Source organism: Morone saxatilis, unplaced genomic scaffold (assembly GCF_004916995.1).
Source record: "Morone saxatilis isolate NCDOM2014 unplaced genomic scaffold, NCSU_SB_2.0 Contig15, whole genome shotgun sequence".
NCBI lineage: Eukaryota > Metazoa > Chordata > Actinopteri > Moronidae > Morone > Morone saxatilis.
Window position 1 is genome coordinate 20801596 of NW_023339707.1, and position 23584 is coordinate 20825179.

Here is a 23584-nt window from a genome sequence, read left to right on the forward strand (position 1 = left end):
TTAAAACACTGCTTTTTTTTTTTTTAGTGACCAGTTGTGCCAGTTGAATCATACATTCAGAAAGAACTGCCGTGTGGCCGTGAAGACCACTAACTTTTACTGGTTGGTGCTTCTGCTGGTGTTTCTCAACACAGTGGCCAGTGCCTCCGAGCATTACGGTCAGCCAAAGTGGCTCACAGAAATGCAAGGTAAGAATCCATTCCTCCTTTTATTTTAACCCTTACTAATGTTTGTTTTTTTTGTCCTGCCCTCAACCAGCTGTACAACCTGACTCAGAAGGAATCACCAGAGCAAAATGCACTCCTAATACATCCTAATACTAAAATATCTTCTCTTCTCTGTTCATCCCTCAGAGCGAGCCAACAAAATCCTGCTGCTGCTGTTCACTCTGGAGATGTTGATGAAGATGTACGCCTTTGGCCTGCAGATCTATTTCATGGCACTCTTCAACCGCTTTGATTGCTTCGTGGTGTGTGGCGGCATCCTCGAGACACTGCTCGTAGAGATGGACGTCATCCCGCCCATCGGCATCTCTGTGCTGCGCTGCATCCGACTGCTCAGGATATTCAAGATGACTCGGTAATTAGTGCCAGAGTTCAGTTGTAAAACATCTGGAGCTTTTTTAGTCAGCTGCATGAGGAAGTAACCAGTGACATCTATGTGCAGATCTCTAATCATCTTATGTTTCTGATATATGCTGTCTTTGATTTTGTTGTTCCCAGGCACTGGGCTGCTTTGTCTGACCTGGTCAACTCGTTGCTTAACTCCATGAAAGCTATCTGCTCCCTTCTGCTCCTGCTCTTCCTCTTCCTCATCATCTTCGCCTTGCTGGGCATGCAGCTGTTTGGCGGCAAATTCAACTTTGACGAGACTCAGATGAAGAGAAGTACTTTTGACTCGTTCCCTCAGGCTCTGCTCACATGTTTCCAGGTGATTTACATTTCCTCACTGTCTTACGATGTTACCACTGTCTCTACTTAGCTGTTATATAGATATTGTGGTATTAGTTGCAGCTCTCTCACTCTGCCTGTCTATTGTGTCTCTCTTTTCTGTCTTCTTTGATGCTCTCTCTGTGCAGATCCTCACTGGAGAGGACTGGAACGCTGTGATGTACGACGGTATTATGGCTTACGGAGGGCCGATCTTCCCCAACATGGTGGTGTGCATCTACTTCGTCATCTTGTTTGTCTGCGGTAACTGTATCCTTTTCCAGTGTTTGTGCACTCACTGTCTGATTCCTATTGCAGTCTGAGCATTAAATAGTTTGTATTTTATTCCTAATGGAACAAATTGGCCTCCTTAATTCTGTAATCAGACATTCTGCTCAATGTCTTCTTGGCTATCGCTGTGGACAACTTGGCAGGAGGCGGAGAAAAGAAAAACGTTGAGTAAGTTTGACAAAAGAAAAAGAGGATGGTGAGCAGTGAACACATGTATAACGGACTCATCCTTTTATTTCCTGCTGCTGTTAATTTTTTCAGAGAGAAAAAGGAAGAGGAGGAAGAGTGGGATGAGGATGAAGAGAAAGAGGATGAAGATGCAGGGGTAGAGAATCTTTTCCTCATTTTCCTGCACCACATTGGATTTAAAGTGAAATGACAAACAACATCAGCTGATCTTTTGTCTTTCTGTGTAGAACGAAGAGGACGACTGGCAAGACAACGAGGAGCTGAGGGCCATCGAGGGACTGGAGGGTGAGAGTGACGCTATGTGGGAGAAGCAGCAGACATGTTGATTAAGATGTAAACTGTCTCTTACTCCTTTCTTCTTTGCTCTTTATTTTATTGTAGGAGTTGCTCCATTAAAACCTGAGTTCTCGGGTCCCAAAGAGAAAATCGTTCCAATCCCTGATGGAAGCTCCTTCTTCATTCTTGGAAAGAAAAACTGGTAACCTGAGATCATACATGCACCAAATTAACCTAATTTAACTGTACTTCTATAATCTTACTCTTTAACTCCCCACGGATTTGTGTTATATGCTTTAACACCAAAATATCGCTTAAAATAATCCACTTTCCTTTCCCATTCTCAGTTTGCGAGTTGCCTGCCACAACCTCATCCATCACCCCTACTTCACCAACTTCATTCTCATCTTCATCATCCTCAGCAGTATTTCCCTGGCTGCTGAGGATCCAATCAAATCCCACTCATTCAGGAACATAGTAAGACCGACAACACCAGAGCCTCATCCTTGCAGACAGAACATCTGCTCATCATTACCCACACAATAAACCAGACTGAATACTAATTTCTCTCATCCCCAGGTGCTCGGTTACGCCGATTATGTTTTCACTTCAGTTTTCACAGTGGAGATCGTACTAAAGGTAATGGTTGCAGAGGCCGGAATTGACGACATTGCTGTAATTAGATGGAGTAGTTTTTAACTTTGTTTCTTCACCACCTCACTCACGTCCAGATGACAGTCTACGGAGCTTTTCTGCACACTGGCTCCTTCTGTAGAAATGCTTTCAACCTTCTTGACCTGCTGGTCGTCAGCGTGTCGCTCACGTCTTTCTTTTTACAGTAAGTAGATATCGGTCTAACTCGAACCACACACAGTTCTCCTCTGACAGAAAAATTAATAGAAGTCACGATTGTGTGTCTTTAATGTACAGGAGCAGCGATGTCTCATTTAAGTGTTGTTTTATACTTTATATTCTCTATTTCTCAGCCCAATCTGCCATATTTCTTTATCTTTTGTTTTCTTGACTCTAACCTTTTGCATTGTTGCTCTCAGTTCAAGTGCAATCTCTGTGGTCAAGATTCTCAGAGTGCTGCGAGTGCTCAGGCCTCTTCGAGCCATTAACAGAGCCAAGGGACTAAAGGTGGACCCTTCTCTTCTTTTAACCTTTGTTTTTTTGTTATATTCAAACTATATATTACTTAAGTTAGTATTTATTACAGGATTGTTGTATTATATTGCACCGGTGTTGCTATTTTTGTGTATATTGCTATTTATTTGGTGTATATAAAGTACAGTTTGTTGTTATGCGAAGCTAACACATGTCCTCTGTTGTGTGTTGTGTGTTCACAGAATGTGGTGCAGTGTGTGTTTGTGGCGATCCGAACCATCGGCAACATCTTAATTGTCACAACACTCCTTCAGTTCATGTTTGCCTGTATTGGAGTGCAGCTCTTCAAGGTACATGAGTGATTCCTACACTCAGTGATTACTTTATTAGGTACACAGGTACAACTGTTTTGCCATAAAATCTACTTTTATGACGCCTATAATGTTTATAGTTGGTGGTATTGTGCTGGACTGCATTATGAGTGGTATTTTTAATATTCTTCCCCCCTCACAAGGGCACAAGCACGCAATCTTTGGTGGGGACATACTGAAATAGTACCAATCTACCCCCACCAATACACAGTAGAAAATATGTAAAATATTTCCTCCCCTTTTGAGCACTTTGTCTAGTTATAGTTATAGTTATATTTATTTTCAATTTATTTCTGTTTATTAAGATAAATAATAAGTGTGTGACTCCCTCAACGTGGTTGCGTCCAGTACCCTCAGTATTGCCAGCTTGGTGTCTTTTCCAACTCTCTTTATTTCTAAAAAGCCCCTAGCAACTATGTAATCTTTCCCCAATGGAAACTATCCTATTCGCTACTACTGGAAAATGTATTATTCTAATTGGTAGTTGCATTTAAAGTCTGTAAGTGGAGGGGCAGATTAGATTGTACAGGTGTAACTTATAAAGTGTATTTATATTCTCTTATTCACAGCATTTAAAGGGGAAGTGACCAGTGAGCATTTTTAATGGTATAACTCTCCTGTGTTTAATGTTACAGGGCAGATTCTACAGCTGCACAGATGAAGCCAAACACACGCCCGACGAGTGCAAGTCAGTTTTCTTTTTCTTAATTTCTTTACTTTTCTATACAGCACTTAACAGTCTTTGAACGTGCTGTCACATGTCATAACACGTGTGTATGTGTTGCATTTTAGGGGAACGTTTGTGGTCTATAAAGACGGGGATATGAACCACCCCATGGTAAAAGAAAGGATTTGGGAAAACAGTGATTTCAACTTTGACAATGTGCTGATGGGCATGCTGGCTTTGTTCACTGTGTCAACATTTGAAGGCTGGCCACAGTGAGTAGTAACTTTACATTGTGAATATTAATATTGTCAACAAATCCTATGTAAAGAAAAATCCAAGAATATTTCAGTCAATCTCTTAATACTTTCCAACTTCCCTGGAGTGAATAGTGCATTTGTTAAAATGTTTGGTGCTCTAGTGATTCTGTGTGTGGGATTGACTTAAAATAAACAACAGTGCCCATGTGTATCATTAAGGAAGGAACCACATTGATGTGTTTTTAATAGTTTTTGGACAACAGTGGAGCTCTATGGTGCAGAGTAATGAGCTATATCCAGCTAATGGAATCAAATAATTGTTGGTTTTGGTCTTTTTATGGGATTAGTTGACAATAAGAGAAAAATATAATATCTTCAGCCTTATCCTTTACGTTTTACCTTCTTTAAATCAGTGTATTACCCAGAAACGTTGTGTTTTTCTGTATAAAGGCTCCTTTACCGGGCCGTGGATGCCAACGCCATTAACCGAGGTCCCATTTACAACTACCGAGTGGAAATATCCATCTTTTTCATCATCTACATCATCATCATTGCCTTCTTCATGATGAACATATTTGTGGGTTTTGTCATTATCACATTTCGAGAGCAAGGAGAGGCTGAGTTCAAAAACTGTGAACTCAACAAAAATCAAGTTAGTTTGATCATTTTAATTATCTAATTATTTATGTGTAATAAATTTGTGTCATTTTTCAAGTGAATAATCACTTTCTTCTTTTTTTAACAGCGCCAGTGTGTGTACTACGCACTGAAAGCTCAACCTATAAAGATTTATATTCCTAAGAACCCGTCTCAGCTTAAATTCTGGAGGATTATCAACTCCAGCCAGTTTGAATACATCATGTTCGTGTTGATTCTGGGGAACACGCTCACTCTGGCTGTTCAGGTATCGTCACACACACACACACACACACACACACACACTCTCGTAAAAAAAAAATATTCAACACTATTTCAGTGTTGTGATGGGACGTTTTTTTTGCTTTTCTCTCAGCATTACGAGCAGTCTAAAATGTTCACCTCCATCATGGACATCCTCAACATGATCTTCACTGTGGTTTTCACTATAGAGATGATCATCAAGTTACTGGCCCTCCGGGTTCATGTGAGGTTTCACTCTTTTACCTTCGAAAAATCACATTCACGACAGCTCTCAACACTGTTTTTGACTCTCTCTCTCTCTCTCTCTCTCTCTCTCTCTCTGCTTATTCTTTCCTTTGCAGCACTATTTCATTGATCCATGGAATTCATTCGATGCTTTGATTGTTGTGGGGAGCGTGTTGGATATTGCAGTCTCTGAGTTTAGTGTAAGTTTTTTCAGACTCCTGTTTCCATTAGCTGACAAAAGAAAAAGAAAACGTGTTTATTGTACAGACACATTTTAAAACTATGAAGAGAAATGAAGGAAAATGAGAAAAAGTTCATCTCTGTAAAAGCAGTGAATTTTAACACAAAAAATAATCATCTGAATCTCATAACTCATTTCAAGGTTTACTATGAAAAAATGAAAACCCTCCAGTTAACACCAAAGGGAGCTATTGACCGTGGTGGCTTCAATAGAAGTTAAGCATCATCTCAAAAACTGAAACAAGCTGCGTGTACTACAACAGTAATTATTCAGTGCTCATAGTAATATTATTTAAAAGTAAATAATTTGAAAAAGAGGAGGTTTGTACATCATATAAAGTAGTTAATCCAGTAAGAGAATCCAGTTGCTAGAATGAAAACTATTACTGCCACCAGGCCTATAGCTTCCATTAAGGACACTCAGGTCACACTGAGGTCACACTGAAGTGGGCGTTTTATAAGCTGATTATAATAAATGTAATGAAATTTGACTGGTTTTTTTTATTTTTCCAACCAACAAAAATCTGTATTTCTTCAGCAGAATTGTGTTTCTAGTGTTGTGGAGACAGTTAAATGAATAAATGCTCAATGCTTAATCAAAATAATCATTATTTGAAACTGTTTCTTGACAGATGTTTTGCTCTTTAATCATTTGTGCCTGATCCTGACATCTTTCTAATCTCTTTCCTCTCACATCTGTGTCTGTTGTCGATTGTATGGAATATGGACACAGGGAGGAGGCGGTCATGGTGAGGTGAGAGCTGAACACAACCACTGAAACTCCACACGTGTCTTAAGTTTTCTGATTTATACTTTAAGATGTGTGATCATTGTAACACATATATTTAATCACTTGTTTTTGTTTCAACACATTTATTTTAGGGTAAAGGAGAAAGTGGAAAAGTGTCCATTACGTTCTTCCGTCTTTTCCGAGTGTTGAGGTTGGTCAAACTGCTCAGCAAAGGAGAAGGCATTCGAACCCTCCTCTGGACTTTTGTGAAGTCGCTGCAGGTCCGTGTGGCACAGAGCGAGTCATTGGCATATCACAAACGGTTGGCTACAGTACAATGTTCATTTATAAAGTCCTGTTTTTGTAATTGTAACTTTATTCTGCTCAGGCTCTGCCCTACGTTGGTCTGCTCATCGCCATGATCTTTTTCATCTACGCTGTGATTGGCATGCAGGTGAGTCTCTCTTATCAATCGAGGCTTTTAAAGGTTTGGTTGGTTTTATTTTCACCAACTAAAATTAATCAATTAACTAATTATTAATAGAAAAAAACGTATATACATAAACAAGACAATCAGCCTGCACATCTTATACTGATTTCAGGTTGTAAAGATGGCCAGGGACTCTACAGATGGAAACTAGGCTTTTGGCTTATTTTGGCAATGTTTATTAATAATATGCACTGTCCCTGAGAAATAAATAAATACATTTCATTAAGTTTTAATTAGCCATATCGAGCTGGTGTTACAAACAAGACCCAAAACTGTACACCTATTTTTACTTTGAAACAGATATTTCCCATATTTTCTATATTTTCCTGTTTAAGATTCTTGACTTGCAGTACCTTTTTTCCTTTTCTTTTTTTCATACTTTACTATATGTTTATTGTGACCCCGAGACAAACTGCTCGTATGCAAAAACCTGCTATAAACCTGATTCTGATTCTCCTTCCAGTCGTTTGGGAAAGTGGCCGTTGATGACGACACACATATCAACAGAAACTGCAACTTCCAGACTTTCTTCATGGCTGTCCTGGTGCTCTTCAGGTGAGCCATTTTACCCAGAAAGAGACAGAGACCAAGTGTGTTTTCAAAGTTTTTACAACAGATCAAACATGACCTGCATTCTTCTATTCGCTGCAATGTGTGAGCTGTAACCCCAACACAGTATTTAATCTGTCCTCTAATTAATTCTCCTCCTTTAAAACAAGATTTAAAATATCTCAGTGTGTAAGTAAAGGACAAATGAGAATGCTGCCCTGTCTCTGTGTACTCGTAGGTGTGCCACTGGAGAGCAGTGGCAGGAGATTATGTTGGCAGCTCTGCCCGGCAGACGCTGTGACCCAGAATCCGACACTGAGCCCGGCGAAGAATACTCCTGCGGTAGCAACTTGGCCTACATCTACTTCATCAGCTTCTTCATGCTCTGTGCTTACCTGGTGAGTGAAGCTGAGGAGGATTAAAGATCCTTTCCATCTTCTGCCTCAGATCGTTTGTAAAACACTTTCCCTCCTTTGATATAACTTAATTCGGCCTCCTGACTCCAAATTAAATTTAGGTATAATTAATTCAGACTGGTGTTTTACAGGCTGTCAGGTCAAGTGGGATCAAAGTCAGATGAAAGTAGAAAGGATAGTATTACAGCAACTGAGCAGTAGCAGTTTATAATGCTCACCCCGTCTTCTCCAATTCCCAGCTCCTCAGAGAGATTTGGTTAATCCAGACAGCAAAATCCTTATTTTAAGGGGGCAGATATTGTGGTAACATTTCTATGATCTCAGTGCTATTTTAAGACATTAAACAAGTTAAACGCAGGTGACTTCAAACCTGGAGAATGTGTGAGAGCAGAAGATGATCTAATCTGAAGTATAGGAAATGAAAGTTGAAGCTCATAATCGTTTTAGCTGTTTTAGATCTGTAGTGAAATTCTGCAAATTACAGTATTGCCAGAGGCCCGAAATCATCCAAGTGTGGGAAATATTATTTTGAAAAACCCAATTCTATCCCCTCCTCCCCTTTTAACTAGACATTACACTTTTAATGCACCCCATACATTTTAAAATGTAAAGTTGAGACCATTATTTCCCTTAATCTCCTCATTGGTTAGACCGTTTTCTTAGTCGAAGCTTATTGAAGCCAGATTTACAACCACGGCGGACACGTTCATGTGTGTCTTGCATTCCTTCTGTGGTTTCTTCTCTTGTGGACAGCTGACATTCATCGGTCTGTGTGTGGTCGTTGACCTTTAGCAGAGACCCACCAGGACCCTCCTGGGTGCTAAAATAGACCCAGGTGCTGGGTTGTTCACAGAACTGGATATATATTTTGATTACTTTTATTAAATTGCCTTAAAACACATAAAGTGCATGCATTTCAGTTGATACAGTGTTTTAGAGGTTTTCAGGTAGTTTGAATTTAACTTTTTCATCAGAAATTCACACTTTTTAATGATTACACTTGTCGCATCTTGTTTCATACGTGACATGTTGGTAACGAGTAGCTGTTATGTCTCTGTTCTCTCTATCAAGATTATCAACTTGTTCATTGCTGTCATTATGGACAACTTTGAATACCTGACACGTGATTGGACTGTGCTCGGTACTCACCACCTGGACGAGTTTAAGAGAGTTTGGTCTGACTACGATCCAGAGGCCACGTAAGACTCATTCATCCTACAGTTTGTTCCCTCTAACTGTTTTCCAGAATATTCTTATATGTCAGTAAATGTCTGTTTTGTGCTCTTCTGCCTCCTGCAGCGGTCGTATAAAGCACATAGATGTCGTCACTATGCTGCGCAGGATTCAGCCACCTCTTGGTTTTGGAAAACTGTGTCCTCATCGTGTTGCTTGCAAGGTAAGTCAGTGCTACACACTTGACACTAGGAACATAATTAGTGGGATACATCTCACTCCTTCTGCCTCGTCCTCTTGTGTTTTCAGAGACTGGTTGCTATGAACGTTCCACTGCACGCAGATGGGACGGTCACCTTCAGTGCCACCCTGTTTGCTCTCGTGCGAACCTCACTCAAGATCAAGACCGAAGGTTAGACCTCATAGGCAGACTTATGAGACTAGCTCACTCAGTGTTTTTAGGATGTTGTTTCCCTTAAAGGATGTGTTTGCTTTTGTCCCTGTCAGGCCCCATCGACCAGCAGAATGAAGAGTTGAAGGTGATCATTAAGAAGCTCTGGAAGCGCACCAAGCCCAAGCTCATTGATGAAGTAATTCCTCCCCCTAGAGGTAAACCAAAAATGTGCATAGCTGCTACCCATGATGAAAAGACTGTGAAAGCTCTACAAATATTAAACTCAGCGTTTGCCATTAGTGACTCATCAAAGTAACATGATCAAAAATATACTGTTTGCTTGAATACAAGATTAATTTCTTTCTCAAAGACTTTCTCATCATCCATCAGTTCCTCTTAGCCCTCCACATTTTCATCACCAACTTGTTTTCCTTCTCAGGGGATGAGGTGACTTGTGGGAAGTTTTATGCCAGCTTCTTGATTCAAGACTATTTCAAAAAGTTCCGCAAGAGAAAGGAGAGAGAGAGGAAATCCAAAAGGAAGGACAAGGCGGCTTCCCTGCAGGTGACTTAGATTGTGCTTTTCTTAAGGTTTCCTCTCCAGACGTGGGTTTTACAGCATATATTAGTTCTCAGCTTTGAAGAATAATAATTTGATAATATGTTTCTTTTTTTAATCTATTTTATTGAAAAAACCTGATTCAAATGTTTTTTCATTTCAAAAGTTTACTTACTAGACACCAACATCTCCAACTTTCTATTCTCTATTCTATTCTCAGTCTATGTGAACTCAAGGTTTTTAAGTTTCCACACTGCATTTGTGTTACATACTGGACCAGGATTAGCTGCCAAACTAGTTTTAATGTCACAAAATGATGCTCGTACATAGACGTCTTAAACCGGGGGGTCTCAAACTCAAATTGGCTTGCATCCACTGCTGCTATTGTCTTCTCATAGAAGGGCCACTTCAGTGTTCAAGTACTACAAGAAATGGAAATATTCTGAATATAGAACATCATACTTGTTTACAAAAAACATTAAAAAAGCAGTTTCTATACATTTTATAATAATAATAATTATTATTATTATTATTAATTATTAAGATCAAACATCCAAATGAAGTAACAATGAGCAAAATTCATTTTTGAGGGGTTGTTGTTACTTTATGGATATTTGCTAGACACTCATGGTATTTTTGTGTGTTCTCAGCAAGGGCTACGGACGCTGCAGGACCTGGCTCCAGAGATGCGTCTGGCGATGGCCTGTGACCTGGAAGAGGAGGAGGGTGCGGAGGGAGAGATGGCAGGTGATGAGATATTTGACAGTGAGCCCGGGACCTCAGCGACCAATACACCCGCCAGCACACCGCTGCCGCCTATAGACATCCTGGTAGAGCAGACAACTGTGATCATGGAACCTGAGCCCAAGGGAGACGACGGGGGCGTGATCACAGAGCAGGTGATGGGCCTGCAGGAGCACGAGAGACCAGGATCAGAGCTGGCAGGCGGTAGCGTTGTAACAGAACAGCCCGTGAAGTCGGAACCGCTGCCCATCAGGTGTGTTTCCCTCGTTTTATATGAAGTTGTGAATTTACACATTGGTACTGTAAGAAGTAACACCGAGTTGTTTCTTAAACTACCTGTTTTCTCCTGTTCAGGATGGACTCCATCAGCGAGTTGCCTCCTCCTCCTCCCCCAGAGATTGTAGTTGAAGAACCAGTTGTGGTGGCTGCACCTGCAGTAGCTGAGCAGGTTTACAGCTGTGAAGGGGATGCTGCAAGTCTAGCATCAGTAGACAGGTAAGGAACAAGGAAGAGAAGGGAGGAGAGAGATACAGTATGTGAGGAATGGATATACACACTTATTCCCTTTCTTGCCTTGGTGAGAAGATCGATAACACTCTCATGTCTGTTCATTAAATATGGAGCTGGAGCCAGCAGGCGGTTGACTTACCTGGTTGTATTTACACCTTTGTTTTATGGTTATAGTTAAACAAATAGGATATAAAGTGTTAATCGTGAGTTTTAGAGGTGCTGGTAGGCAGATGTTTTTACCTTTGAAAAGAACAAGGCAAGCTTTTTTGGCCCTTTTTCCAGTCTTTATGCTAAGCTAAGCTAAGCTAACCATTTATTGCCTCCACCTTCATATTTAACAGACAGACACAAGAATGATATTGATCTTTTCATCTAACTCTTGGCAGGAAGGCAAATAACTATTGAACATCTTAAATCATGCTAAAACTCTTGGTATTGATCTTGTAGGTACGTGTACCCAGAAGCTGTCTCTCCTGTACCAACTGAGACAGGCTACAACGATCAGGTCCTGGAAAGAGCTAACAGCATTGTGGAGATACCTTACGACTCTCAGGATGCCAATGGCTACGTCAGCAACGGTTATAATGACACCAACATGAATGGAGGGAGTGTTGCTACAAGCCCCACTCCTTATGACACAAATGAATATAACGGGAACGGATACTCTGGCTACAATGACAACGGCAGTGTCATCAGCGCCAACGGCAATGGAAGTACATTCAATGACAATGGCAGCAGTATCAATGGTTACAACGGGAACGGCTACAATGGAAATGAGAATGGCACCTCACAGTTCACCAGGAGACGACTACTTCCTACCATACCGAAAGGTAACGTCCCATTAGAGCTGCAACTGTTGCAACTATTGTTTCCATGTGTCTTTCCCTTTTCTTTGATTATAGTAAATTGAATGTTCTTGGGTTTTGGACTGCTGTTCAAAACAGCAGATTATTTTGTCACTTTAGGCTCTGGGAAATGATGGCCATACTGTTTTATGATTGTTTATAGTCTAATTTAAAACCATCACCCCACTACTAAATCACTCAAAATGTTGGATGTTTGATGAGTTATTTTGGCTGGTACCTGTGCTGTGGAATAGTCACAAATTATATACAGGCACAGGATTCTAGTTATACAGTAACTACTAGTGCTCATTGCTGGATTAGTAGCAAAGTAAAGCAGGTAAACTACCCAGACTTTGATTGTGTGTCAGTTGGTTTGTGGTAGTTTAATTACCTACAAACTGAATTGAAATTAAATGAATTTTAACCCCGGGGCCCCCTAGTGGGCTCATTCGGCCATGCTAATGCTAAATCCCTCCACACAGGGTTGTAGTCATGCATTCTGGCCAGTTTTCTGACGCTTCCTTGCTTATCGTTTCAGGTCGTGCACCTACCTTTAACTTCCAGTGTCTGAGGCCACAGAGCAGCGTGGACAACCACCTCCCAATCCCAGGAAGCTACCGTGGAAGCGCATCCCCATCCAGATCCCGTCTACAGGTAAAACAATGGCACACAATCATACACTCAAAATGTTAGCGTTCACACATCTTATTTCACTGGTCTTCTCCTGCTCTTACTCTCTTGTGTCAGACCCAGCACAGCCTGGACTCCCGGCCCAGCAGTGTGTCCTCCATGTCGTCCGCCTCCTGGGTGACTACAGCAGGAGCTGGCACCACTCCTGTTTCAGGAATAGTCAACCCCTCAGCACGCAAGGGCAAGCTCATCTACACCCCTATGATTCTGGTGGACGAAGCCACCGGCACCAGTCAGCCGCTGTGGAATGACGGCTCTGCCAGCCTCCCTGCAGGAACCCGCCCCGGCTGGTACCCTGGTCAGACAAGGACCTACACCAGCATGAGGATGCCACCCGTCAACCAGGGCTTCGTAGACAGAGGCAGTGCAGACAGTCTGGTTGAGTCGGTGAGTAATAATGCAGCAGGTGAAGAAACCTTTAGCAACCAACAGTTTATACACCATTTGAACCCTCTGGCAGTGTGATTTAGTGGGTTTTCTCAACTAAAACCAATATTTTCAACCAAATATCTGCATTTTAACAGCTGTATCAAAGAATAGTGTAACAATTGTTCAAGTCTATCGTATAACAATAGCCAATAGAGGAAATTTCATATTAAAAAAACTGTAACTATGGAAGTTTTGACTAACTCAGACTGCTGAAGCCACAGCTACAGATAATCTTTAGAATAGATGTTTGCGCAGAACAGCAGACCTGTGGATCTATGGTGGCCCTGAGACTGCAAATAGACAAAACGCAAGTAAATTAAGAAAATGTCTTCACGAATTTGACATCACATGCACAGCATTTAGACAAAATGCTGCAAAGTGACAAAACTCAACCAAATAGAGCAACGACTTCAATAAATTCACGAGTCACAAACCATAACAACAACAAGCAGCAGTGTTCATCACCTTTTATTGTCCCCTGGAAACAGTGAACGTTGTCGTCTGTGCTTCTTGCAGCGTTTCTGTATTTGGTTGTGTTTTCTGTTCCAGTGTTTTTTTCTAAATGTCGCACATGTGTCGCCAAATTGGTGAAAAATGTTTCCTTAATTTGCTTGTGTTTTGTCTATTTGCAGTCGTTATTCTTATAAGTTGCAGGGCCTTGAGCTCTGAGGGCCACCGTACAAATTTCATTGGAAGCAAGTTAAAAACAAATGATCACAGCGAGCAAAACCTGTGTCAGATTTCATACGAACACACAACTTTCACGTTAAGAAACAAAAAACAATTCCACAATCTGTGGAAAATATCCACAGTTTAAAAAGTTAAATTTTTTATTCTGGTATTGGCTGATGTAGTTTGACGCACATATTGGAGCACCACTCAGAGAAACTCTTCTTAGAGTAATGTTTTCTCATTCTACTAAGTGCGCTGTAAATCCACTGTTTACATTATGATGGAAGAAATAAAGTTCCTACTCATTGTTGACCAGAGGGCATTTCAATTTGTCTAAGTGACTCTTTCAGCTGATAAAATTCTCTGTGCACTGAACATCATGACAATGAGACAGACATGCATGTTTATGTTTGTCTGTGAGAGACAGAATCATTGTACTGTACTCTGCTTTTTCTTTCTTTTCCAATGTCAGATTTTGATCTCCGAGGGTCTCGGTGTCTACGCCAGGGACCCAAAGTTTGTGAGCTTTGCCAAGCGGGAGATTGCTGAAGCCTGTCACATGAGCCTGGACGATATGGAGAGCGCTGCCGCTGACCTCATAGCTCGCGGTGCCAGTCAGTCGATTTCTCGCTTTGAGGATGAACTGGCTGACGAAATGAACTGCGTGATCTCTTACTGAGATCAGCAACTCTGAAATAACTGTGTGAAAAAATTGAGATGTGAAGTTTGTTTTAAAAAAAAAATGTGGTGTGTGTTTATATAAGAATGTGGAGTCGACAGCATGTGTGTAAGACAGATGTGATACAAATGGGACGTCAGTTTTGTCTGCTTTATTGTCCCAAGGTAAATTGTTGTGTTGGGTAAAATATGCTTTCATTTATGAATGCCAAAACACACGTACACATAAACTCACACACTCACACACACTGATTTCAAGAGCACATGTCCGTATATGACAGGATGAACACTATGACTGCGGACGGTGTACGTGACAGAAAACTGTTGCTCGTAACATTGTCATGACGAAGGACCATTTTTTGCATTGTATTGTAATTTTTTTTTTTACTGTACTTGTTACTTTATACACTTGTATGTTCAGTTGCAATCGTGGCAAATAAAAATTAAATATAAATATATATATATATATATATATATATACAGAATATATTAAACTATTAGATCAATTGAATATTTATACTCTGTTACACAAATAATGAGACCCAGAGGACACTACTGATTGAGCCCACCAGCATTCGATATATTAAAGAAATATTTAAATATACTGAATATTGAATATCCTCTAATATTAAACATAAAAACTCATAGCAGAGTTTTGTTTGGGGATTTTTGTGATTATTAATAAAGCATGTTTTTCTCACATGCATGTTTCATTCTTTTTTTGTTATAGTTAGTATTGTTGTATAGTATTATCTATGTACTGTACTATAGCTGAAAAGGTCATTTTAAGGGGGGTTTTGGTTTCTTTTCCCACAGCAGAGCTATAATGGATGTTGTTGAAAACCCGCAGCAAAACGCAAAAGAGTGAATTACATAATCAGTCATTAATGGACCGGCAGATGGACAATGGCATCTGGGTTTCTCTTCCCCTTTTAGACAAAAAGAATCATGCAAAACAACAACCCATGTGTGTCTGTTGTTAAATTAAACACTCATCCTTTTCAGCATTTGCATGGATGTAGTAAAAATAACCCTAAAACTCAACCTGAACTTCCCCATAAACGTGTTCTGTGGAGAAGGCGAAGGTTTGCCTACAACTACTAAAAAAAAAAAAAAAAAAAAAGATATATTAATCTAAAAATACACAGCTGTTTTCCTGTTAATGACCAGCAGCAGTTCACGCACCATCGCCGACCTTTTTCCACACACACACACAAACACACCCACACACACACACACAAACACACACAATCACACACTTCACTCCTCCTGTCTACTAAAGCGTGAACAGTCTCCATGCGCTCCTCTCTGCGTTTTCAACCCGCGGGCAGCTCTCGGGCTCCCTTAGAATAAAGCCGCGCTGTGATTGGTCAGACTCTCACTCCCCCACTCCACGTCCAGCGATTTCTCTGACGTCAAGACGCTTCTCACGTCCTCGCCCCGGCTCGTGACGCCAGTGCAACGGCTCTTCCTCCATGGGCGGCTTCCTTCCTCTGGGCTGTTCCGGATGAGACGCCTCCCTCCCTCCGCCCCTCTGATCCTCTTATCAGCGAGTAAGCGGCCAAGATGGATGTTGTAAACCAGGTAAGGCTTCAGGGGGGGGAAATCATCTATTTCATTAATGTTTTGTTCGGTTGCTGATGTTCATTTAATTTGCCTCATTTTATTTAGTCGTGCGCTCAAATAAAGATATTTTTTTTCCGCCGATCCTTTAAGGTTATAATGCATTGCCTTCGATGCACTGGAGTCGAAATCATACTTTATGCATTAATGTGGAAATTGCAGAGGTGTAAAGGCACGACGGAGCGCGATTTAATTGGACAATTTTCCACTACTGATGCTGCAGTCGGTGTGATGGAGCGGCCCGCTGACAGTCCCAAAAAAAAAAAAAAAATGTGTAGGATGTCCAGAGATTGCTGCAGTAATGACATTTGGCAAAATGAAAGAGAGGATGTAGCATATTATCTCCAGGGATTTCAGATAATTGATTTAGACCGTCTCACGTCTCAATTAGTCTGCTGTTGCTAAGATAACAAACAGAAATCTGATTAATTTCCAAGGCCCCCTCGGTGTTTTCCGTTAGCCGCAGTAGGCCCGACACAGAGGATGAGGACGGGCTCCTGCATCTCTATGGCCGCGGACAGCTCATCCCTCTCATAGCTGTGTGGTTTGTGACAAAGCCAGCGAGGCCCCTTTTTTCCTGCGAAATGAGCGGACATCAGGCTATGAGACTGCACTGATAGCCTAATGATTTTTTTGTTTTGTTTTTTTCATCAGTTCATGCGTCATCTGTTTAATATGGGTGTTGGGGGCATGCACAGCGTCTGGAGAAACAATGAGTCCCCCCAACAGCTTGAGAGAGAGAAAAAAAAAACCCATCACTGCTGCTTATTCCAGTGCGGCCATTTATTGATGCACACAGGGACACACCGCCTTCTTTGTAGTGTCGCATTCACCTGCGCACAAATGCATCCTCCTTTTGCGCCGTCAATTGTAAATATTTGGCGAGATTTTCCCTCAAATGGAGGAGGTGGGGGGAAAAGACGGCTGGGAAGTGTGCAGCAGAGAATACAGTCAGTTAATCAGCTTTGTCTAATTGTAATGCTGGCAGGTGCTCTCCCACACATACGCACACACATAGCACAGTCAATATCAAAATGACTACTGTAGTTGTACATCAACTCGTAGGCGCACAAAGATGCCAGCTGTGGCACTTTTATTCACTGGCAGATATTTGCCATGTAACAAACACCTGCAGGTGCCAGCAGTAGACCATGCAGGCCTGTGGGCTCTGAGTCTGAGGTAATTAGGTTCGTGTTTTTAATCAGCATCATCATATTATCATCGTGGTCACCTGGTCTGCTGAGAGAGGCTGTTTTCCCACAGAAAGAGCAAGAGTCAGTGTGAAAATGTAAAAAAAAAAAAAAAAAACAGAAATGAAACCTCACTAATAGCTGATTTTGTGATTTTGTGATTTTTGGCAGTTGGTGGCCCAAGGGCAGTTCACGGTAATCAAACAACCTCTGGGATTTATAAAGATTCTACAGTGGGTAAGTGCTCGATTTTACATTGTTATTGGTGACTGCAATACATTCATGAATATTGTCCATTTTCATTAAAAAAAAAATATATATATATTTATGTTTATTATTGTGGATAAACCACTTGGAGCTTGTATTGTTTTCAATAAATAATGTTGCCATGTCTCTTACTGACAGATTTGTGACCTTCTGTCACACAGAGGTCACAAAGCTGCCTGGGGCTTAATAATGGATGTGACTCCACACTCTTGAAAAAAAAAAACAAGGTTTACAGTTCAACCCCTCTCTCACGGGATGTTCTTCTTTTCTGCAGAAATATTAGAGTAACATACTTCTAACATGAAACTCTTCAATCAATCAATCAATCATTATTTGAATGTATTGAAATATTGATTGAGGTTAATATCAAGGAGGCTCTCGTATCCTGGTGGTGATGACGATACTGCCCCAGCAGGAAGTGTTACGTCACTGCTGTAGTAACACTCTGTCAGTCTACTGAGGAATATAATGACAGTTTGTCAAATCCTTCTCAGAGGACACAACCTCTGCATACTAGTGCAGTTCATGATCTCTGTTTCATGTGCTCAGTCTCCTCCACCAGATGATGGAGCCAGAAAACAGTGGGGAAAAAAAAGTGTTGTTGTTTTTCTATGAAGAGAGCAGCATGACTATGTTTACTGAATTATTAAATTTCACTCTAGGATTGTAAAATATTTAGATTTTCACTATTGAAATTCATCCAGTTCCGTTTAGGGTTGAAACAATTATGTGATTGATCAATTAGAAAACCAGCAACCATTTTATTAAAAAAGTTGAGCAGGAGGAGAAGCAACGTCAGCAGTTTGGAGATAGTTTAAGCAACAATATTTAATTTGTTACAGAAAATGAGAAACATGTTTTCAAAGTCACTGTCAAAGCTGTAATGTTATTATTAAGTACTCATATCGGTACTCTGTATTGGTAAGAACACAAATGTACTTATATTTCGTCTGATATCAGTGCTCTACATATTTTCCAAGCAAAGAAATTCCAAACATTCCCTGGGTCCAGATTTTCCATTATGAAGATTCATTGCTTTTCTTTGTCATTTTTTATCATAATTTGATTATTTTGGGCGTTTGTCGGGGAAAACAACCAATATGAAGACATCAACATGCGCTTTACTAAATTGTGATGGGTATTTTTCACTATTTTCTGACATTCAAATCAATTAAATAAGAAAATAAACATCAGATGGATGGATAATGAAAATAATTGTTGGTTGCAGCCCTACTTGCATTCATGTTGATCTATCCAAGAGCTATTATAGAAGGTTTCAGAAGATTAGACATAATGGGTACTGTTTGTCCTCTATCAGCAGCAGCATGTCCACACTGAAGAGGCTGCAGGGTTAACAGTGGTGCCTCTCTACAGCTGGGGCACCACAGTGGTGGAAATAGTGGTACTAATTACCCATGCATGCCCCCGCAGCTAAGTGTCTTATGTTATATTGAACCCTGATGTGACGCTTTGAACTGATTCTGGTTTGTGGTTCTGGTTATGGCAGCCACTTAGCATTTTCAGTATAGTATAGTATAGAGCTGCAACTATTAATTGATAATCAATTAATCATTTCTAGGTATTTGTCAAGCAAAAATGCCTAAAAATATTCTGGCTTCTCCCACTAGGGGTTGCCAAAGCTTCACAGGGTGTCGCGAGGCCTTCTTGATTTTAAGACAGACTAGAAAATGTAAAAAATATTCACAGAATATACACACTAGACCTATATCTATCCATCTATGTCTGTATGGTTGCTAAAAATGATTTAAAAAATATATAATACAGACAAGAAACTGTATAAACAGTTCCCTAAATAGGAAATAATCTCCTCAAAATTCATCCAAATCACAAATTTTACACAAACTTGTTGCAGTTATTGAGTTCACTGTTTGGGTTCATTGTACAGTTTTGAATATAATATGAAATATCCATAAATATCATTCACTCAGGGGTCGTCAATTTGCTAAATGATAGAAAAGGGGTCCCTTAAGGAAAAAGGTTGGGAATCACTGTCCTATATGATAGTAAACTGAGTATATTTTGGGGTTTGATTGAAGCTAAACAATCTAAAGAGGTCACCTTGGGCTGTAGAAAAGTATTTTTCACAATATTCTAACCTTTTATATAGAAACAATAAATAGATTAAATAAATACACATTTTAAAAAAACGTAGTTCTACATTCCTGGTAACTGATCGTGACCTATATGCATGCAATATTCTATATACATTTTGGGAGGGTAGAGAAGGAAATTGAGGACCTGTGCCCCTGCTGCACATACAACCCATAATCCTCAGCAACACCCCTGATCCTCATTATAAGAACACACTTTAACACAGCCCAGATGAAAGCATGCGTGCCGAAGCAGCTCTGACAGAGTCCCACACTGTAATGGGCTCTGCAGATATGCCAGAGAACAGCCAGAGGAATGAGCGTGCTGCATGACTCTGTAGTCCTTCCCTGAAGCTGTGTGAGTGTGCCAGCACCTCATCACTGCCTCCCTGGGTCACAGCAAGCACAACCACCAATCAGGAGCCGTGCTCAGGAGGCCAGGGCCCATGAATCATCTGTCAGAGGGGCTGCGTGCCTCAGCGTCAGAGTAGAGGAGGGGCTGCTGGAGCTGCTGCTTTTTCTGGATTAATATGGGCATGCACAACCAGCAACACAGTGTTTTTTAGGAGGGCAGAGAGGAACCACCCCTTCTTTCAGTGGAAACAAGCAGCAATGAATAAGATGTTTCTGTTTAGCAGAATCAAACCTTTTTTTGGCTTTTTGTTGTGCTGATTTGCTTTTATAGAAAATACAACGCGGCATTTCTCAGCATATTAATACATTTTAATTTGTTGAGAGAGATGAAATAGATTGGATTTTGGTTGAGTGTGTGTTTTCTAATGTTTTTATTAAATGATGAAAAATTACTCATGAAAGCTTCTGAGCACCATTTTTTCTACGTGAGATTTAAACAGCGCTCTGTATGTGTGACTCATGTAGCTTTAGCCCGCCTCCCATACCAACCACACCCTCCCTCTCTCTCTCTCTCTCTCTCTCTCTCTGTCTCACTCTCTCTCTCTGTCTCTGGGGAATAGTGCTGACAAAGCCTAGATTTGATGGATGTTGTAAGACATTGAGTTCCCAAATAAAGCTGATGTGGAGCTCAAGCATAGAGAACGCAAACAGCCTCCTGCCTCTACCGATACAGGATGAGAACGCTGTGTGGAATTTCATTTGCATTCAAATTTCACATTCTGACTTATACCCAGCAAACATTAAAAAAGACTGTTAGTGAGAACATGAAGTGAGAGCCTTATTCACTTTGGTGTAGTCCCTAATGTGTAATAAAAGCTTTTGACTTTGTTGTAGCTCTGGGGCTTTTGCTGTTCAGACACTGGTGACTCTGTGGTTATTACTCCAGGGCCTCTGGTGAAGGCTTACACAGTTAGTGTTTATTTCTGCACTTTTCAGTCCATCCAGGATTTTGCTGGCTTTTTTTGGGGCATTGTGACGGCCCTAAATGCCTGATTTCACTACAGCTTTTTACAATGAAATTGTGGGAGATAGTAAAAATTGCAAAACTAGTTAAGATTTTTTGTATAATTCATTAAAAATCCAAGACAACTTGTTCCACTTAGAATAAAATGGTTAGTAGTTTAGTGACATATGGATCAACATTTTTCACGGGGGCTTGCTTAAACTTCAATATTTGGTAAAATTTACGTCAAAGATGCAGTGATTCGACAAAATTGCATGGAGGGACTGACTTTTCCGCTTTTGGCTGTATGTCGGCATGTAAGAGGTTGTATGAACCAAAATGATAAGTATTGAACATCATCACAGAATACCGACTATAGCCAGATGAATTGTCCAGGCCGATATATTGCAGACATATCGGTATTGGTGTACATGTTGGCTGATAACTAATAAGAAATTGCAGAACAGAAATGCAAAAGATCATTTTGAAACAGTATCTACTTTATAGTTTACTCACCAGAGAGAGAAAAAAGAATATCGCCCAATGTATTGTTCATGGATTTTTCTACCTTTCAGATATTAATGTCTGTATCTGCTTCAAAAATCCAGAATCACTCAGGGTCTACCGCTTGTAGTTTTTTAATGTGTAGATCAGTTTTTACAGAGAGAGACAGACAGTGTTAGGAAAGAAGTAGCAGACGGATCGTTTGTGTCTGAGTGTGTAAGATTGTGTATCTTCTCAGCACAGAAGAGCTGACAACCATCCAGCATACCAGGAGGGGTAGAAACCAGCGTCTGCCTCCTCACTGTGTGATACTGCCAATAGTGTTACCATGGCACCAAACACTCAGTGTGCCACCATTTCTTTCTCTCAGTCTGGCTGCCCGTTATTCCTCCTCCATCAGTCCTTCTTCCACTCATCTATCACCATAAAAGTACAACTCTTAATTGTGGTATGGCGCCTCCTATTTAGATTAATCTTCCTTACTACTGGGTTTTAGCCATGCAGCAACGTGGCTCCAATGGTGGCAATGGTCTGCCACTTTGGTCCAGACTGAAATATCTCAGGAAATGTTGGATGGATTGCCACAAAATATTATTCACAGCTCCCAGAAGATGAATCTTATTGATAGTGGTAATCCGCTTTTTGGACTTTTTCTCCAGCATTGCTGCAAAATTAATGACGTTCAAACAGTCTCCATATCTAGTGCTAATTAACAATTGTTGGCGTGCTAATATGCTAAACTAAGGTGGTAAATATTGTAAATGCTTAACATTATTATGTTAGCATTGTCATTACGAGCATGTTAGCATGCTGATGTTAGCATTCAGGTCATTGTACCGCTCTACCTCGTTTGTAACTCTTAGTCTTGTTACTTCATTTGAATTACAATTACGTACACAGACATAAGATGACTTGTATGATAATGTCTACATTTTTAACATATTTTATCAGGCCCAGTAATTTGTGTCATGTTATTTGTAGAAAATGCAACTTTTCCATCTACTATTCAAGAATGTATGTGTGATTATATACTAACTTTTATCTACATGTAAATATGCGCGCTCCCCCGATTGGTTTCTCATGTGAGTGTGATCCAAATCCTTTGGCTAGTAACACTGTATCGCTTCAGGATGATTCAATTGAAGCAGCAGTGTGGCTTGTTGCTGAGATTATCTCTTAACTAGAGAATCCAGCGCTTGTTTGTGTTTCCATTTTCTCCCAAATGTTTGCAGGAAAATAAGAAAGCAAAGTCCAATTTTCAGCTGGGGTACATTTTATTTGTCTCTGTATTGATCCTTCTAATGAAATCTCAACTACTAACTATCTCAGAGGGAGCTCTAAAACCTTTGAACAGTTAAACTTAAAAACAGCTGCAGTAGTGCAATAATACAGTTAAACTAAATACAATGAGATAGAAGACGTATATGTTTTAGGATAAAATAAACCACAATCCGCACTTTGTGAAGGTTTGTGCCGACACTGCAGTTGTGACATGCTGCACATGCTGTAGGTATTGATTAATTGTACATCTGCTGCAGCATTACATACTGTTATTATTCTGCTTTAGGTTTAAAGGGAAAGTACTACATAAAACACAACTGACATTTTTCAGGCCTTTTCTTATCATTTTAGATTATTAGATAGATTTCAAATTAGCTTGAACCATATTCTTCCAAAGATTTGCGTCCATAGGTCCAAGTAAGATCGTAATAATGTAGAAATGTTTGTTGTTTTACACTCAAAAGCTCTACTGCAGATGGCAAATTTGTTCTTCGCTTGAAAAGAAACTGTTGTTAATCAGCAGTCTCTTCACACATTAATGCTGCCACTTTCATCACATCTACAGTCATTTGCGTTGGTTATTAAAACCTGTTAAAGACTTTTACCAACAACGGGAAGGGGATGTGTTTGAAATGTTGGGAGAGCACACTAGAAAAGAAAAAAAGAAAAAAACCCTCCAGGAACGGAGAAGGATGAGTAAAGCAATCACAATGAGGCTCGCCCGGTAGCAGGTGTGTGTAAATCCAACAAACGAGCCACCGACTCACATTAGCTAAAAGATTACTGTAAATAGTTTAGTGTGTTGTTGATGCCTGCAGCGAGTAGACGCTACTACAAGACTAGAGTTAAGAAGGAAGTGACGTGCCATTGTGTGTGTGTGTGTGTGTGTGTGTGTGTGTGTGAGTGAGCCTGTGTGGGTTC

The 23584-nt window shown here is 40.3% G+C and overlaps 2 protein-coding genes across 2 annotated transcripts in view; both read left to right on the forward strand.

Moving 5' to 3' along the window:
• The window catches only part of LOC118323904 (voltage-dependent L-type calcium channel subunit alpha-1D-like), a 20196-nt gene extending 5440 nt beyond the window's left edge, over positions 1 to 14756 (forward strand). Inside the window, exons 13-47 of the mRNA XM_035655972.1 lie at positions 28 to 188; positions 354 to 579; positions 723 to 930; positions 1079 to 1199; positions 1316 to 1388; positions 1482 to 1545; positions 1637 to 1694; positions 1791 to 1887; positions 2033 to 2162; positions 2265 to 2324; positions 2417 to 2523; positions 2738 to 2825; positions 3035 to 3142; positions 3799 to 3851; positions 3956 to 4102; positions 4538 to 4739; positions 4833 to 4991; positions 5100 to 5210; positions 5329 to 5412; positions 6186 to 6212; positions 6335 to 6463; positions 6571 to 6636; positions 7136 to 7227; positions 7460 to 7619; positions 8709 to 8836; positions 8937 to 9033; positions 9120 to 9222; positions 9318 to 9419; positions 9644 to 9768; positions 10413 to 10759; positions 10861 to 11001; positions 11464 to 11846; positions 12400 to 12515; positions 12609 to 12938; positions 14125 to 14756. Of these exons, the coding sequence (XP_035511865.1) occupies positions 28 to 188; positions 354 to 579; positions 723 to 930; positions 1079 to 1199; positions 1316 to 1388; positions 1482 to 1545; positions 1637 to 1694; positions 1791 to 1887; positions 2033 to 2162; positions 2265 to 2324; positions 2417 to 2523; positions 2738 to 2825; positions 3035 to 3142; positions 3799 to 3851; positions 3956 to 4102; positions 4538 to 4739; positions 4833 to 4991; positions 5100 to 5210; positions 5329 to 5412; positions 6186 to 6212; positions 6335 to 6463; positions 6571 to 6636; positions 7136 to 7227; positions 7460 to 7619; positions 8709 to 8836; positions 8937 to 9033; positions 9120 to 9222; positions 9318 to 9419; positions 9644 to 9768; positions 10413 to 10759; positions 10861 to 11001; positions 11464 to 11846; positions 12400 to 12515; positions 12609 to 12938; positions 14125 to 14331 (4810 nt within the window). The 3' untranslated portion in view covers positions 14332 to 14756. The remainder of the gene's footprint in view (positions 1 to 27; positions 189 to 353; positions 580 to 722; positions 931 to 1078; positions 1200 to 1315; positions 1389 to 1481; positions 1546 to 1636; positions 1695 to 1790; positions 1888 to 2032; positions 2163 to 2264; positions 2325 to 2416; positions 2524 to 2737; positions 2826 to 3034; positions 3143 to 3798; positions 3852 to 3955; positions 4103 to 4537; positions 4740 to 4832; positions 4992 to 5099; positions 5211 to 5328; positions 5413 to 6185; positions 6213 to 6334; positions 6464 to 6570; positions 6637 to 7135; positions 7228 to 7459; positions 7620 to 8708; positions 8837 to 8936; positions 9034 to 9119; positions 9223 to 9317; positions 9420 to 9643; positions 9769 to 10412; positions 10760 to 10860; positions 11002 to 11463; positions 11847 to 12399; positions 12516 to 12608; positions 12939 to 14124) is intronic.
• A 1065-nt stretch (positions 14757 to 15821) lies between these two features.
• Positions 15822 to 23584, forward strand: part of LOC118324774 (synaptophysin-like) — a 15307-nt gene continuing 7544 nt past the window's right edge. Inside the window, exons 1-2 of the mRNA XM_035657235.1 lie at positions 15822 to 15914; positions 17315 to 17380. Coding sequence (XP_035513128.1) covers positions 15897 to 15914; positions 17315 to 17380 — 84 coding nt within the window. The 5' untranslated portion in view covers positions 15822 to 15896. The remainder of the gene's footprint in view (positions 15915 to 17314; positions 17381 to 23584) is intronic.